The following is a 12,014-nucleotide window of genomic DNA, read 5'->3' as shown; positions in this document are numbered from 1 at the left end:
GCCTTTAGGATTTTCTGATTAGCCATGAAATATTAAGATTTTGCCATTATTTTCTAGGAGTGGGTCTTTTCTCAGTCTTCTTGCTTGGCACTCAGTGGCACTTAATCTAAAAATCTGAGTCGTTTTTCAGATCTGGGGAATTTTATTTGATTTCTTTATTTCTTTTTCTAAGTGCTTTGATTTTCTCTTTCTGGAAATCCCATTATGTGGATTTGTAACTTTTGGGTGGCTCCTCCAAGGCCTTTAACCTTTATTTTATACATGTCATCTCTCTGTCCATTTGCAGTGTGATCTAAGAGAATTTCTCAGTTTGATCTTTGAGCCTCCAGGTTGCTCTTCAATTTTGCTATTTACCCTTGAGGCTTTTTTTTTTTAACCATTATTTATTTCATTTCCAAAATAGCTCATCTTTTAGACCTGCTCTTGTTTCAAGGATATAGCAACCTCTCTAAATACATCTTATGACAATCATTTTATGTTTTAGTTTTCAACCATTTGTTCTACTTGTTCTATTTCCTCAGGTGTTATCAGGGTGTGTGTGTGTGTGTGTGTGTGTGTGTGTGTGTGTGTTTAGGCTGATGCTTTTCTCTCATGGTGTTAGTTTTTCTCAAATGTTTGGTGATTCTTGATTGTATTCATGTTGGACTTGGATTTTCCCTCCTAACCTGTCTGTGAATGCTATAACAATTACCTCAGCTTGCCACTAGTAACGGAGTGTTGTAGGATATGCTATCAGGATGTGACAGGAGCTAGTCTTCTGGAATACAGGCTGCTTGAGTATCACTAGCCACTTGCAGCTGTATCCTACATCTCTGGCCCAAATACCCACCCCAAAATGCCCCTGCTTCATGGTGCTTTGTCTCCTTGTGTGCTTAGTTAATTTTATTATGTACTGAAAACCTTATCTGAGTGGGTTCTTTGAGACCTACAATGAAGTTGCCTTCCTGTGGGGAGAACATGAGTTTGCTTTTGCCAAGTGCCTAGGGCACTACGGTACAGGACCATCTTAGATCTAGTTCTAGGCTCAGGATACCTGGGATTACCAAGGCTGTAAATCTCCAGGAGGGCTGGCCTGAGACCATAACTTCTCAGAAATGTAATTTATCCTTTTCCTTTTCTCTGTGCTCTGCTAAGTGTCAAGCTCTCTGCAGATCCCTGGACTTTGGAAGGGGTGTATTTACTTCTGGTCTGCCCTTATCCTATGAGTATAGCACTTTATGGACTTTGGTTAATGATGAAAAAGTTTCTTATTAGATGCCTCACCTTTAACAGGTCTTGAGGACTACAGTTCCGTCCTTCTTGCTTTGTGAGGCCACTAAAACCAAAGCCGAAGTTTATCTTGTTCAGGGCAAAAGCTGTTTTGATACTCAGGTACAGGGCTGGGACCAGGGTAAGGCAAGTCCAGGCCCTGCTCAGGTGCTCTGTGTTTACTTCTCTGCATTCCAGCAATTCTGTAGATTTTTTTGTTGGTAGTCCTTTACTAACTTCTCAACTCTTTGATAAATTTAAGACTTTCGTATATTTTTGTGTCATATGTTTTTAGTGGGAGGGTTGGTCCAAATAACCTAGTCACCTAGGCTTTTGTTACCAGAAATCAAAGTGCTGACTTTTCCTTTGTATCTGGTGGTAGTGCCATGTAGTGATGAGGGGAGTAGGGGTCAGAACTGCTAGGCTGCTCCTAATGTTGTTTTCAACCAACCCTTTCTTTTTGCCCTGGGGCTCCTTCCCTTTTTCCTGAACCCACTTGTACATTTTTTTCTAGCCATATTCTCTTTTGTACATTTTTGGGCAAAAGTTTCTTCTTTCAATCCATTTCTATCTCTTGTCTTTTAGGTATTCCTAATTCCTTTTTCATCAAAGGCACTTGTTTTTCAGAGCTGATGAGTTGGGGTTTTTTTGTTTTTAACTCTTCTATGAGGGAAGCTGCAGGGTGTACATTACAGTACTTTTTCCAATTTGGGAATATTTCTTCAATCCCATGTAACCTTGGCTCCAAGTCTGTGGGGCAGGCTTAAAGAAGACTTAAAAGAAACCAGTTTTTCTTGCCTACCATATCTCATTGGCAATAAACTATATAAATAAAATTAGATGGCTACTGTAAAAAAATTGCAGATGGCAGTAAAATTACAAAATCAACAAAAAACTGAGAAAACGCCACTGTTGGAGTTTATATAATCAGCACACTGCCGAAACAACTGGTTGAAAAGTAAATAATGCAAATCAATCACCTAGCTGTTTGTTCTATACAGAAACAAACATATGTATACTACATTTTAAAATATTTGGAAGATTGATTGCATTTTTATTTTTCATCTAGCTGTTTGGTAGTATGTAGAAATAGCCTGAGGCAAGTAAATATGATAATAAGGCAAATACCCTCAGAAGTCTACTTTGAAGAATACAGACTTAGCATAACAAACAGGTGATAGGGAGTAAAAAACAAAAAACAAAGCTTGGTTCCTATTAGAGGATTCAGGTTTTACTAAACTCTATATTTCAGAGTTTTGAAAATGTGTAAATTTAGAATAATAAAAATACTTACATGACTTACTCCACAGGTTTTGGGAATGTATTTTACAAATTTCAAAGTATTACACAGATGTTAGTTATTCTATTTTACAAGTGCCAACTGAGCATCTGTTATATGCCAAGTTCTGCAATGTGCTATAGGAAATACTAAAGGTAAGTAAAACACAATTTCTGCATTCAGGTAGTTGATAATATAGTGAGAAGGGTTAAAAACTAACTCAGTTGTGAAACTGTGATGCATAAGAAAGTAAAGGCACAATGTGCTATGAGGAAGGGCTTGGGAAAGCTTTTTTTGGAGGAGTAGAACTTGAAATGGACTTTAAAAGATTAGTAGGATGTTATGCTGTGGATCTATGGTGGTGATGGGGAAGAAGATGGAATGACAGTCCATTCCTGCAAACCGTCTGTCTGTAGAACAGACGGAGAAAGATGTGGAAGTGAGAGAGTTAGGTATACTGAGTAGCTCATAGTTTGAATTGGTTGAAATAAAGGAAGTTCAGATCTAACTGCATAGGATTTTGACTGCTGGACAAGATGTCGGAACTTTATTCTGTATAAAGTAGGTGCTTGAAACAGGGAAAATCATGATCAAATCTGGGGTTTAGGAATATTATTTCCCGCAGTACTGTATTGTGAATAAGAGAGGGGAAAGTTAGAAGTGCAGTAATATAAATAAAAAATACAAAAATAAGACTATAAATTGAGATGGTGAAAATGTATAGATGGGAGAAGCACTGTGGAACTGACAGGATTTGGTGAAGGAATAAAGGAATGAATAATCATAAAGGATTAGGAGATTTTGGCTCCAGAACTGGCCTTGCAAAATAACCCTTGGGAATTAATTTCACCACTCTGGGTGCCACTCCTATCATCTGTAAAAACATTGAATTAGATGATAATTAGTGCATTATTAACTGTATGATCATATAATTTGCAGGTTTTACACTTGAGAACCAAGGGAGCTGGGAGGGATGTTGATGTCATTAAGAAGAGAAGAAACATAGGAGGGGAACTTTTTTTTTTTTGGCTGCGCTCTGAGGCATGCAGGATCTTAGTTCCCCGACTAGGGATCGAACCTGTGCCCCCTGCAGTGGAAGCCCAGAGTCTTAACCACTGGACCACCAGGGAAGTCTGAGAGGAACTAACTCTGAGAAGAAATGTTGAATTTAAGATGTTCGCAGACCATACATTGTTCATGACCATCATGCAGCTGATACGTAGGCCTGGAGATTCAGAGGAAGGTCTAGGGTGTAAATACACAGGTAAATGAAGCTGTGGGGCTTGGGAGAGAGCAACAGAAGCATAGAATATGAAGAGCAAGAGAGCTAAGCACTGAACTTTGGGCATAGCATTTAAAGGGAGGGTTGAGGAAAACAAGCCAGTGAAAGAGCCTAAGAAGATTCTACAGAGGTAGAGGGGAAAGAATATAGTGTCAAATGCTGCTGAGAGGTTAAGTAGTAAGAACAGTAAGAGCCACTGGATTGGTAATCATTGGCTATTGGTGTTCTTTGAGAAAGCAGTCTCAATAGATGGGGAGTAGATCTTAGAATCAGTTAGGAGCAAGTAGAGGGCTATTACTGGCAGAGAGAATTCTTGGAGTAGTTATGTGATAAGAGAGACATGAGAGTCTTTGCATGGAGAAAATGGAGTAGAAGTGGATTATGAGTCTCTGCATGGACAAAATCAAGTAGAATTGGGAAGAGTGATTTCTGGTATGACAAAAGGACATGGCAGAAGAGGTTAGTTGCTCAAGGCTAACTGAGCAACCAGAAATAAAGCTGATGCAAGGGCATTCATGGGTTCAGCAGGGGCGTCTATTCTCCCAGAGATCTCCAGGTTGAGGGCTGCCCTCTCCCCACTGAGTGCTGTCCTACTGGATGGTTCCAAAGAGTAACAGTAATTGGTTAATATAGAAACCTTTCAGGTGACTCTAGGATATGAATACAAGGAAAAGCTTTACATATTTTGGGACAATTCACAAAGGAGAAATGAGCTTCCTTACTGATCCCTAACATAACACAGAAATCAAACTTCTCTCTAGTAGTCAATGGTCCCACCATGACACACCTGCTCCCTCCTGCTTCTCTGCAAGGAAAGATGTTCCAGATACTGACAATTTATTCTTTCCCTGTTTAGAGGCATAATATAAAGAACTGAGGGACTTCCCTGGTGGTGCAGTGGTTAAGAATCTGCCTGCCAATGCAGGGCACATGGGTTTGATCCCTGGTCCGGGAAGATCCCACATGCTGCGGAGCAACAAAGCCCGTGCACCACAACTATTGAGCCTATGCTCTAGAGCCCGTGTGCCACAACTACTGAAGCTTGCACGGTTAGAGCCCGTGTTCCGCAACAAGAGAAGCCACCGCAATGAGAAGCCCGCGCACCGCAACGAAGAGTAGCCCCTGCTTGCCGCAACTAGAGAAAGCCCCCACGCAACAACGAAGACCCAATGCAGCCAAAAAATAAATAAATAAAATTAACTGAAAAAGAAAGAGCTACTCTATTAAAAAACAAACAAAACTGAAAGGAAGCTAAGGTAATTTAAAATTCTTGGATTTCAAAAGTTATTCAAAATAGAACTGGTAATGGAAGTACATTTCTGAAGCAGTAAGACATTGCCTGCTTGTACTGCTTAGGTCCAGAATCAACTGCAACATGACTAGGACTTGGCCTTTATGTGGTTCTCTCTGGACCCTCCAGGAATATAGATGTGATTGCTAGGCAATTGTTTTCTGACCACCGATTAGTGTGAGATCGATGAGCTACTTGCCTTTTTCAACTGAGGAAGAGGGTTGCTGGGTGGGTGACTATCAGGGGACAGAGTTGTTATGAACTTTCTATTTTAGCTTGTACTTGAATTTTACTTTATTTTTTTCTAATTGCAGAATTTGTATGACAGTGAGAAATTACTCCTGAAAAGAGAGACAGGATAGAGAAACCTTGAATCCTGGACAATCTAGAGCTGGAACTTCTGATAATGTCTTTTTTCTGCCTCAGTTATATACCTTATACTACCTAAATCAGCATCTGGACGGATAGGGTGGATATAGAAAAAACACACTATTAGTTTTATTTCCATTTTGTAAGCTACACTTTGGGATAGATTGCTCATTCTTTCCATAAGCATCAACTACTTTTTTCCTGAGGATTTACTAAAAGGGAAAAATGTTGGTAACTATTTTAGAACTTTCCTGAGGTGAATGCAGGGTCAGGGAAAATCACATAGTTATGGCATCATCCCTCTTTCAATATTTTTACAGAGGTGAAATCAAAGTATATTGAGCATCAAGCAAAAAATGCATAAAAAGGCAACATGCACGCTTGCAAGGTACATGTGAGTGAAAAAGGACAGACCTGTTTTGCCTTGAGAAGTAGGGGTAGAGAGGTAGGCAGAGAAAAAATAGAGTGGGGTTAAGGGCTGATTTTATGTATGAACCTTAGGTGTGTTAGCACTAGCTTGTAAAGCAAATGTCTTCTCCCCCACTAACTACTTCCTTGGGTCTCTGTACACCTGCAATCAGTAAATGATCTGTTGAAAACGCATCTGACCCTGACACCGTGTCATAATCCAGGAAGAGCTCTGTACTCATCATTACTGTCTCTACTTTCTCTCCTTCTGTTCACTCCCACCAACTGAAATCAAATTTTGTCCCTGCTTCTCTAATAAAATTGTCTTGGCAATGTGGATTCTCCAGCTATTAAATCCAATGGTCACTTGTTGGCTCTTACCTCTTTCCCCTACTCTCTCCGGCATTTGGCACTATTGGCTGTTCCCATCTTCATGGCACGCTCTCACTCTGGACTCTTACGACACTATTCTCTTTAGTCTTGTTTTCCATCTACTCCTCAGTCCCCACTGCTATCGCTATAGTTTAAGTCCTCATAGTTCCTTGTTTGGGCCATTCAATAGTCTGCTACTGTTTACATTGTCACTAGAGTTGTACAGCTAGAATCCATCCACCTCTCAACTGCCAAAGTCATTTTTAAAAAGCATAAGTCTATTCATGTTCTTCAATGAGTAAACCCTTAAATGACTCCCCATTGCTCACAGGATCAAGCCCAAACTTCAAAGCCTATCACACAGTCTTTGCCTACCTCTCCCCCCATCAATTGCCGTGTTCCATCTTATATCCCAAACCATAGCAAACTGACATACTTATTTATAGACCATGCTCTTTTATTCCTCTGTGTCTTTGTTCCCTTTACCTGGTATGAAATGTTCTCGTTCTCTTTTGCCTGCTTAGTGAACACTCACTAATCTTTCAAGATTAAGTTTATGTCCTTTCCTTTATGAAGCCCTCTGACTGCTCTGCACACTGGTAGAATTGGCCTCCCCGATTTGTGCCCTACAGTATCTTATAAATGCCTCTATTTTAATACCTACAACACTTTACAATTTATTCCCTGTTTACTTGTTTTTTTGTTCTAGACTCTAAGCTACTCAAGGACAAGGACTGTGTCTTAGATATTCTTCCCATACTCCTGGCATGTAACTTTTATTAAATATTTTTTTTCTCCCTATAAGTCAATGGCTTTTAGGATATTCAGAGATTTGTGCAACCATCACCTTAATTTTAGAACATTTTCATTACCCCAAAAGTAATCTCTTAGCCATAATCTCCTCAAATCCCCTACACCTCCCAGCTCTAGGTAACTAGCAAACTACTTTCTGTCTCTGTGGACTTGCCTATTCTGGACATTTCATCTGTATGAAATCACACAATATGTGGCCTTTTATGTCTAGTTTCTTTTGCTTAGCATAATATTTTCAATGATCATCCATATTGTACCTCATTTATTTTTTTGCTGAATAATATTCCATTGCATGGATATATGCATGGATATATATGCATGATATATGCATTGAATAACTTAACTTTCAGTTATTCAATACATTTTTATTATGTGCCAAGTATTGTGCATTTTCTGTGGATGGTGAGCAACAAGATATATTTCCCGTCCTCAGATTGTTTTATTAATTTCTGCAAAGAAGTAAGCTGGGATTTTGATAGGATTATATTGAATCTGTAGATCAAACTGGAGACTACTACCATCTTAACAATATTAAATTTCCCAATCCATGAACATGGGAAATATTTTAATTTATTGAAGTTTTCTTTAATTTCTTTTAACAATTTTTGCAGTTTCAGAGTATGAGCTCTGCACTTTTTTGTTAAATTTATTTCTAAGCACTTTATCTATTTCGATGCTATTGTAAATGAAATTGTTAATTTCATTTTTGGTTTGTTTACTGTGATGGTATAGAAATAGAATCAATTTTTGTCTATTAGTCTTTTATCCTGCAACCCTGCTGAACTCATTTATCAGTTCTCATAGTTTTTTACTGGATACCTTAGGATTTTCTGTGTATAAGATCATGTCTTTGGTAAATACAGATAGGTTTACTTCTCCCTTCCCAATCTTTATTTCTTTTTCTTATCTAATTGCCTTGGCTAGAACCTCCAGTACAATGTTGAATAGGAATGGCAAGAGTAGACAACCTTGTCTTGTTCCTGATCTTAGGCGGACCATATGGGGAAAGCATTCAGTCTTTCACCATTAAATATATTAGGTGCCAGTTTTTTGAGGATGCACTTTATTAGGTTGACAAGTTCCCTTCTATTCCTAGTTTGTTGAGTGTTTCTACACAAAAGGGAAGTTGACTTGTCAAGTGCTCTTCCTGCATCAATTGAGATGACCATGTGGTCTTTGTCATTTGATCTATTGATGTGGTGTGTTACATTAACTAACTTTCAGATGTTATACCAACCTTGCATTCCTGGGTTAAATGCAAATAAATATTCCTTAAATTGAATCCATGATGAGCAAAGTATCTGAGGATTGGGTAAAAATTAACTCACTAAACGGCCAGAGAAACAAGACTGGAAAATAATTTCCATTTTAAGATAGTAATTAGTTAGGAATCGTGGAAACTTTGAAAGTAGAATTGATATTGTGGAAAGATTATAAGAGACTATAAGAATATAAATTAAAGCACTTTACCACTCTTTGAGTTCTATACTTTTCATTTAAAGTTCTAGAACTAGATCTTCATGATATTCTAGATTTAACAAAACTTAACCTGTCTCAAATATCCCTACTCTATAAAAATTACTGTAAGCCTTTTCTCATAGATTTGCTCAATCTCTCCCAGCCCACTCCTTCTCTCTCTCCTTCTCTCTCTCTCTGTCTCTCTTTCTCTCTCTCTCTCTCACACACACACACACATCCTTCCCACGTATTGTCCTAAATAAGAGTATCATTACTATTTATCCTAATTGAATATTTTAAAGTAGTTATCCAAAAGTAGTGTTAATTAGGAATATAGTGAAGTTACATATGATTTTCTAATCAGCTTCCACCTTTAGTGCTAAAACCGCTCATAGAGAACCATAAGGACAGAAAAACTTACTTTTAATTGTGACCCCAAGAATTATCAATATCTCTATTAGCAGGGACAAGGGCTTCATTTTCTCCTAAGCAGCTCCTTCTTACTGTAACACAGGCAGAACTAGGTGGCTGGTCCACAAGCTTCCTCTTTTTAGGTCTGTAGGGGTCAGGACTTGGTTGCTAAGCAACAATTTCTTTACTCTTGGGCCAATGAGCTGCCAGGCCAGGAAGTTCCTTTCAACGGGGAATGAAGGCAGCTGATGGACAGAGCAGGCTGTGGGGAAGGAACCATATCTAGTTTCTTACTTCTCCGGTGAGAGATAAGTGGTAGTCTTGAAACAGGTGGGAGTTGCTCTCTGAATTCTGTTCAGAGTTGCTGGAAATTCTTATTTTTATGGTACCTCCAGAGATGCAAGCTGCAATTATGTGAAAACACAATTAACTAACCTGACATCATCCTTTAATCTAAGATCTCAAGGCTATGGTGGACAGGAAATATATGGACCAAGTCTGCTATGGTCCCCATCTTGGTGAAAATGTTTATACTCTGTTCAGGTAAGGAACTGCTGACATTTTACTAGGACCAAGACAAACAAATCCCAGTCATCAATTACATTTTTGAAAGAGAAAAACAAATACCATATGCTAACACATATATATGGAATCTAAAAAAAAAAAAAGGTTCTGATAAACCTAGGGGCAGGACAGGAATAAAGATGCAGGCATAGAGAATGGACTTGAGGACAAGGGGAGGGGGAAGGGTAAGCTGGGACAAAATGAGAGCATAGCATTGACATATATACACTACCCAGTGTAAAATAGATAGCTAGTGAGAAGCACATAGCACAGGGAGATCGGCTCCGTGCTTTGTGACCACCTAGAGGGGTGGGATAGGGAGGGTGGGAGGGAGGGGCCTCAACAGGGAGGGGATATGGGGATATATGCATACATATAGCTGATTCACTTTGTTATACAAGGGAAATTAACACAACATTGTAAAGCAATTATACTCCAATAAAGATGTTAAAAAAAGGGTGTTTCATTAAACTTTCATTAAAAGCTGTTTAAAAATGCCTTCTTTACTCTCTTAAAATATATGGGCATTTTATGAATGAATACCCTTAAGGCTAGGACCAGAAATCAAAATGAATATTAGGTAAAGTATCGCAATATTAACAATACCCAAAGAATGGAGTTAGTAGAGAAATCATACCTAAAATATATCCAACTTTTACAGTGTGTTCAGGTAATTACTTCAGAAACAGATGTATTTATTGCCTTGAATTTTTAGGTTTACTCCCTGTATTCTCATTGCTGTTGTGACAAATTACTACAAATTTAGTGGGTTAAAAATAACAGAAAAAAAAAACAGAAATGTATTGTCTTACAGTTCTGGAGGTCAGAAGTCCAAAAGGATTCTTACAGGACTAAAATTAAGAGCAGAACTAATTGGTTCTGGGGGCTCCAGGGGAGAATCCATTCCTTGCCTAGAATCATCCAGATTTTAGTGGTTGCCCACATTTCTCAATTTGTGGCTACATCACTCTAATCTGTGCACAATCATCATTTGCCTTCTCCCCTTCTGTGGTTTAATCTCCTTCTGTCTCCCTCTTAGGACACTTGCGATTACATTTAGGCACCACCAAAATACAAGATAATCTCCTGATCTCAAAATCCTCAGTCATATTGGCAAAGTTCCTTTTGCCAAATAAAGTAACATTCATAGGTTCTAGAGATTAGGTCCTGGAGATCTTTGGGACCATTATTCAGTCTACCAGTGTCCCTAATATCTTTTCCTCTCACCAAGAGACTTCAAAATAGAACTGGCCCAACTGCTGTACTTTAAAAAAGTATCTAAATAAAATTTATTTAAACTCTTAATATCATCCATTAAACATTCTTCAAACAACCTTTTTTTCCAGTCCCCATTTGGATCCAGAATTATCAGCATCTTCCAGCAGATGATTTTGCTTCCTATTTTCATGGAAACTGAGGCCATTTGACCTATCTTACCTCGACTTCCTTCCTTTTTATTAAAAAAACATTTTTGAATCTTCATCTGTTCTTTTTTTCCTAATTCATCCCAAAAGATGAAATGCACTTCCTATATTCTAAATCCAAACTTCTCTCACTTTTGATTCTTTCCACATTTACTTTCTCTGGTACTTCACTCTATCTAACATTTGTTCTTTTCTCTTCTAACTTTTTCTCTCTCTCTCTTTTTGTTTCAATCTTTTTGTACCAATCTTCTTCTTAATTTAAAAACTCTTCATTCCACCTCTCCTAGAAAAATTTTCCCTTGACTCTCGTATCCTTGTTACTGCTATCTTTTCTACTTATCCCTTAGCCTCTAAACATCTTGAAAGAATACTCCTTAATCACTGCTTCTGGCTTGTTGCGTCTCACTTATTCTTCAACTACTTGTTTTTATTTTCACTAATTTACATAGACTATAAATCCAATTATCTTTTCTCAGTTCTTATCCTACTTGATCTCTGTGAGACATCTGACATTTCTGACCATAAACATCTTCTTGAAAACATATTATTGGTTTCTCTGAAAATTGAATTGCAGTTACTTTTTTACACTTTTGAACACAACTTCTCATTCTTCTTCTACCACTCCCTGACTCATTCATTTACATGTTGAAAATCTGCTATATGCTAAAGATGAAAGGTAATACTCTTTGAGGTGTTCATTAATTTTATTTGTTAGTTCCTCTCTTGGTCTTCACATTAAATTAGGGGCTCACATTTTGGTGTCATGTGCTCCTCCTTAGTTTTGCCAGCATTTCTCTATGGATGCTCACTTAACTTTCAGTTATTCAATACATTTTTATTATGTGCCAAGTATTGTGCATTTTCTGTGGATGGTGAGCAACAAGATATATTTCCCGTCCTCAGAGAGTTTATAAGTCTAGAGTGAAAGGCAAATATTAATGAAATAATCACAAAAATAAATGTATAATTACAAACTATAAAAAGTGCTTTATAGGAAAATGAATGAGTACTGAGGACACAGAAGAGGAAGCTGTACGTAGAGGTCAGGTGGGATCAGAATCAGGAAGGGCTTTGCCAGGGAGTGAATTTTGCCAG

The 12,014-nt window shown here is 38.0% G+C and overlaps 1 protein-coding gene across 2 annotated transcripts in view; it reads right to left on the bottom strand.

Moving 5' to 3' along the window:
• The window catches only part of SEL1L2 (SEL1L2 adaptor subunit of SYVN1 ubiquitin ligase), a 110,536-nt gene extending 101,427 nt beyond the window's left edge, over positions 1–9,109 (bottom strand). For both annotated transcript variants that reach the window (XM_073793302.1, XM_033840053.2), the window contains exon 1: positions 8,942–9,109. In XM_073793302.1, the coding sequence (XP_073649403.1) occupies positions 8,942–8,999 (58 nt within the window). In that variant the 5' untranslated portion in view covers positions 9,000–9,109. The remainder of the gene's footprint in view (positions 1–8,941) is intronic.
• Positions 9,110–12,014: the final 2,905 nt, after the last annotated feature.

This window comes from Tursiops truncatus, chromosome 15 (assembly GCF_011762595.2).
Source record: "Tursiops truncatus isolate mTurTru1 chromosome 15, mTurTru1.mat.Y, whole genome shotgun sequence".
Classification (NCBI taxonomy): domain Eukaryota; kingdom Metazoa; phylum Chordata; class Mammalia; order Artiodactyla; family Delphinidae; genus Tursiops; species Tursiops truncatus.
The sequence above is the reverse complement of the archived record's forward strand: the minus strand, read 5'-3'. Positions and strand labels throughout refer to the sequence as shown.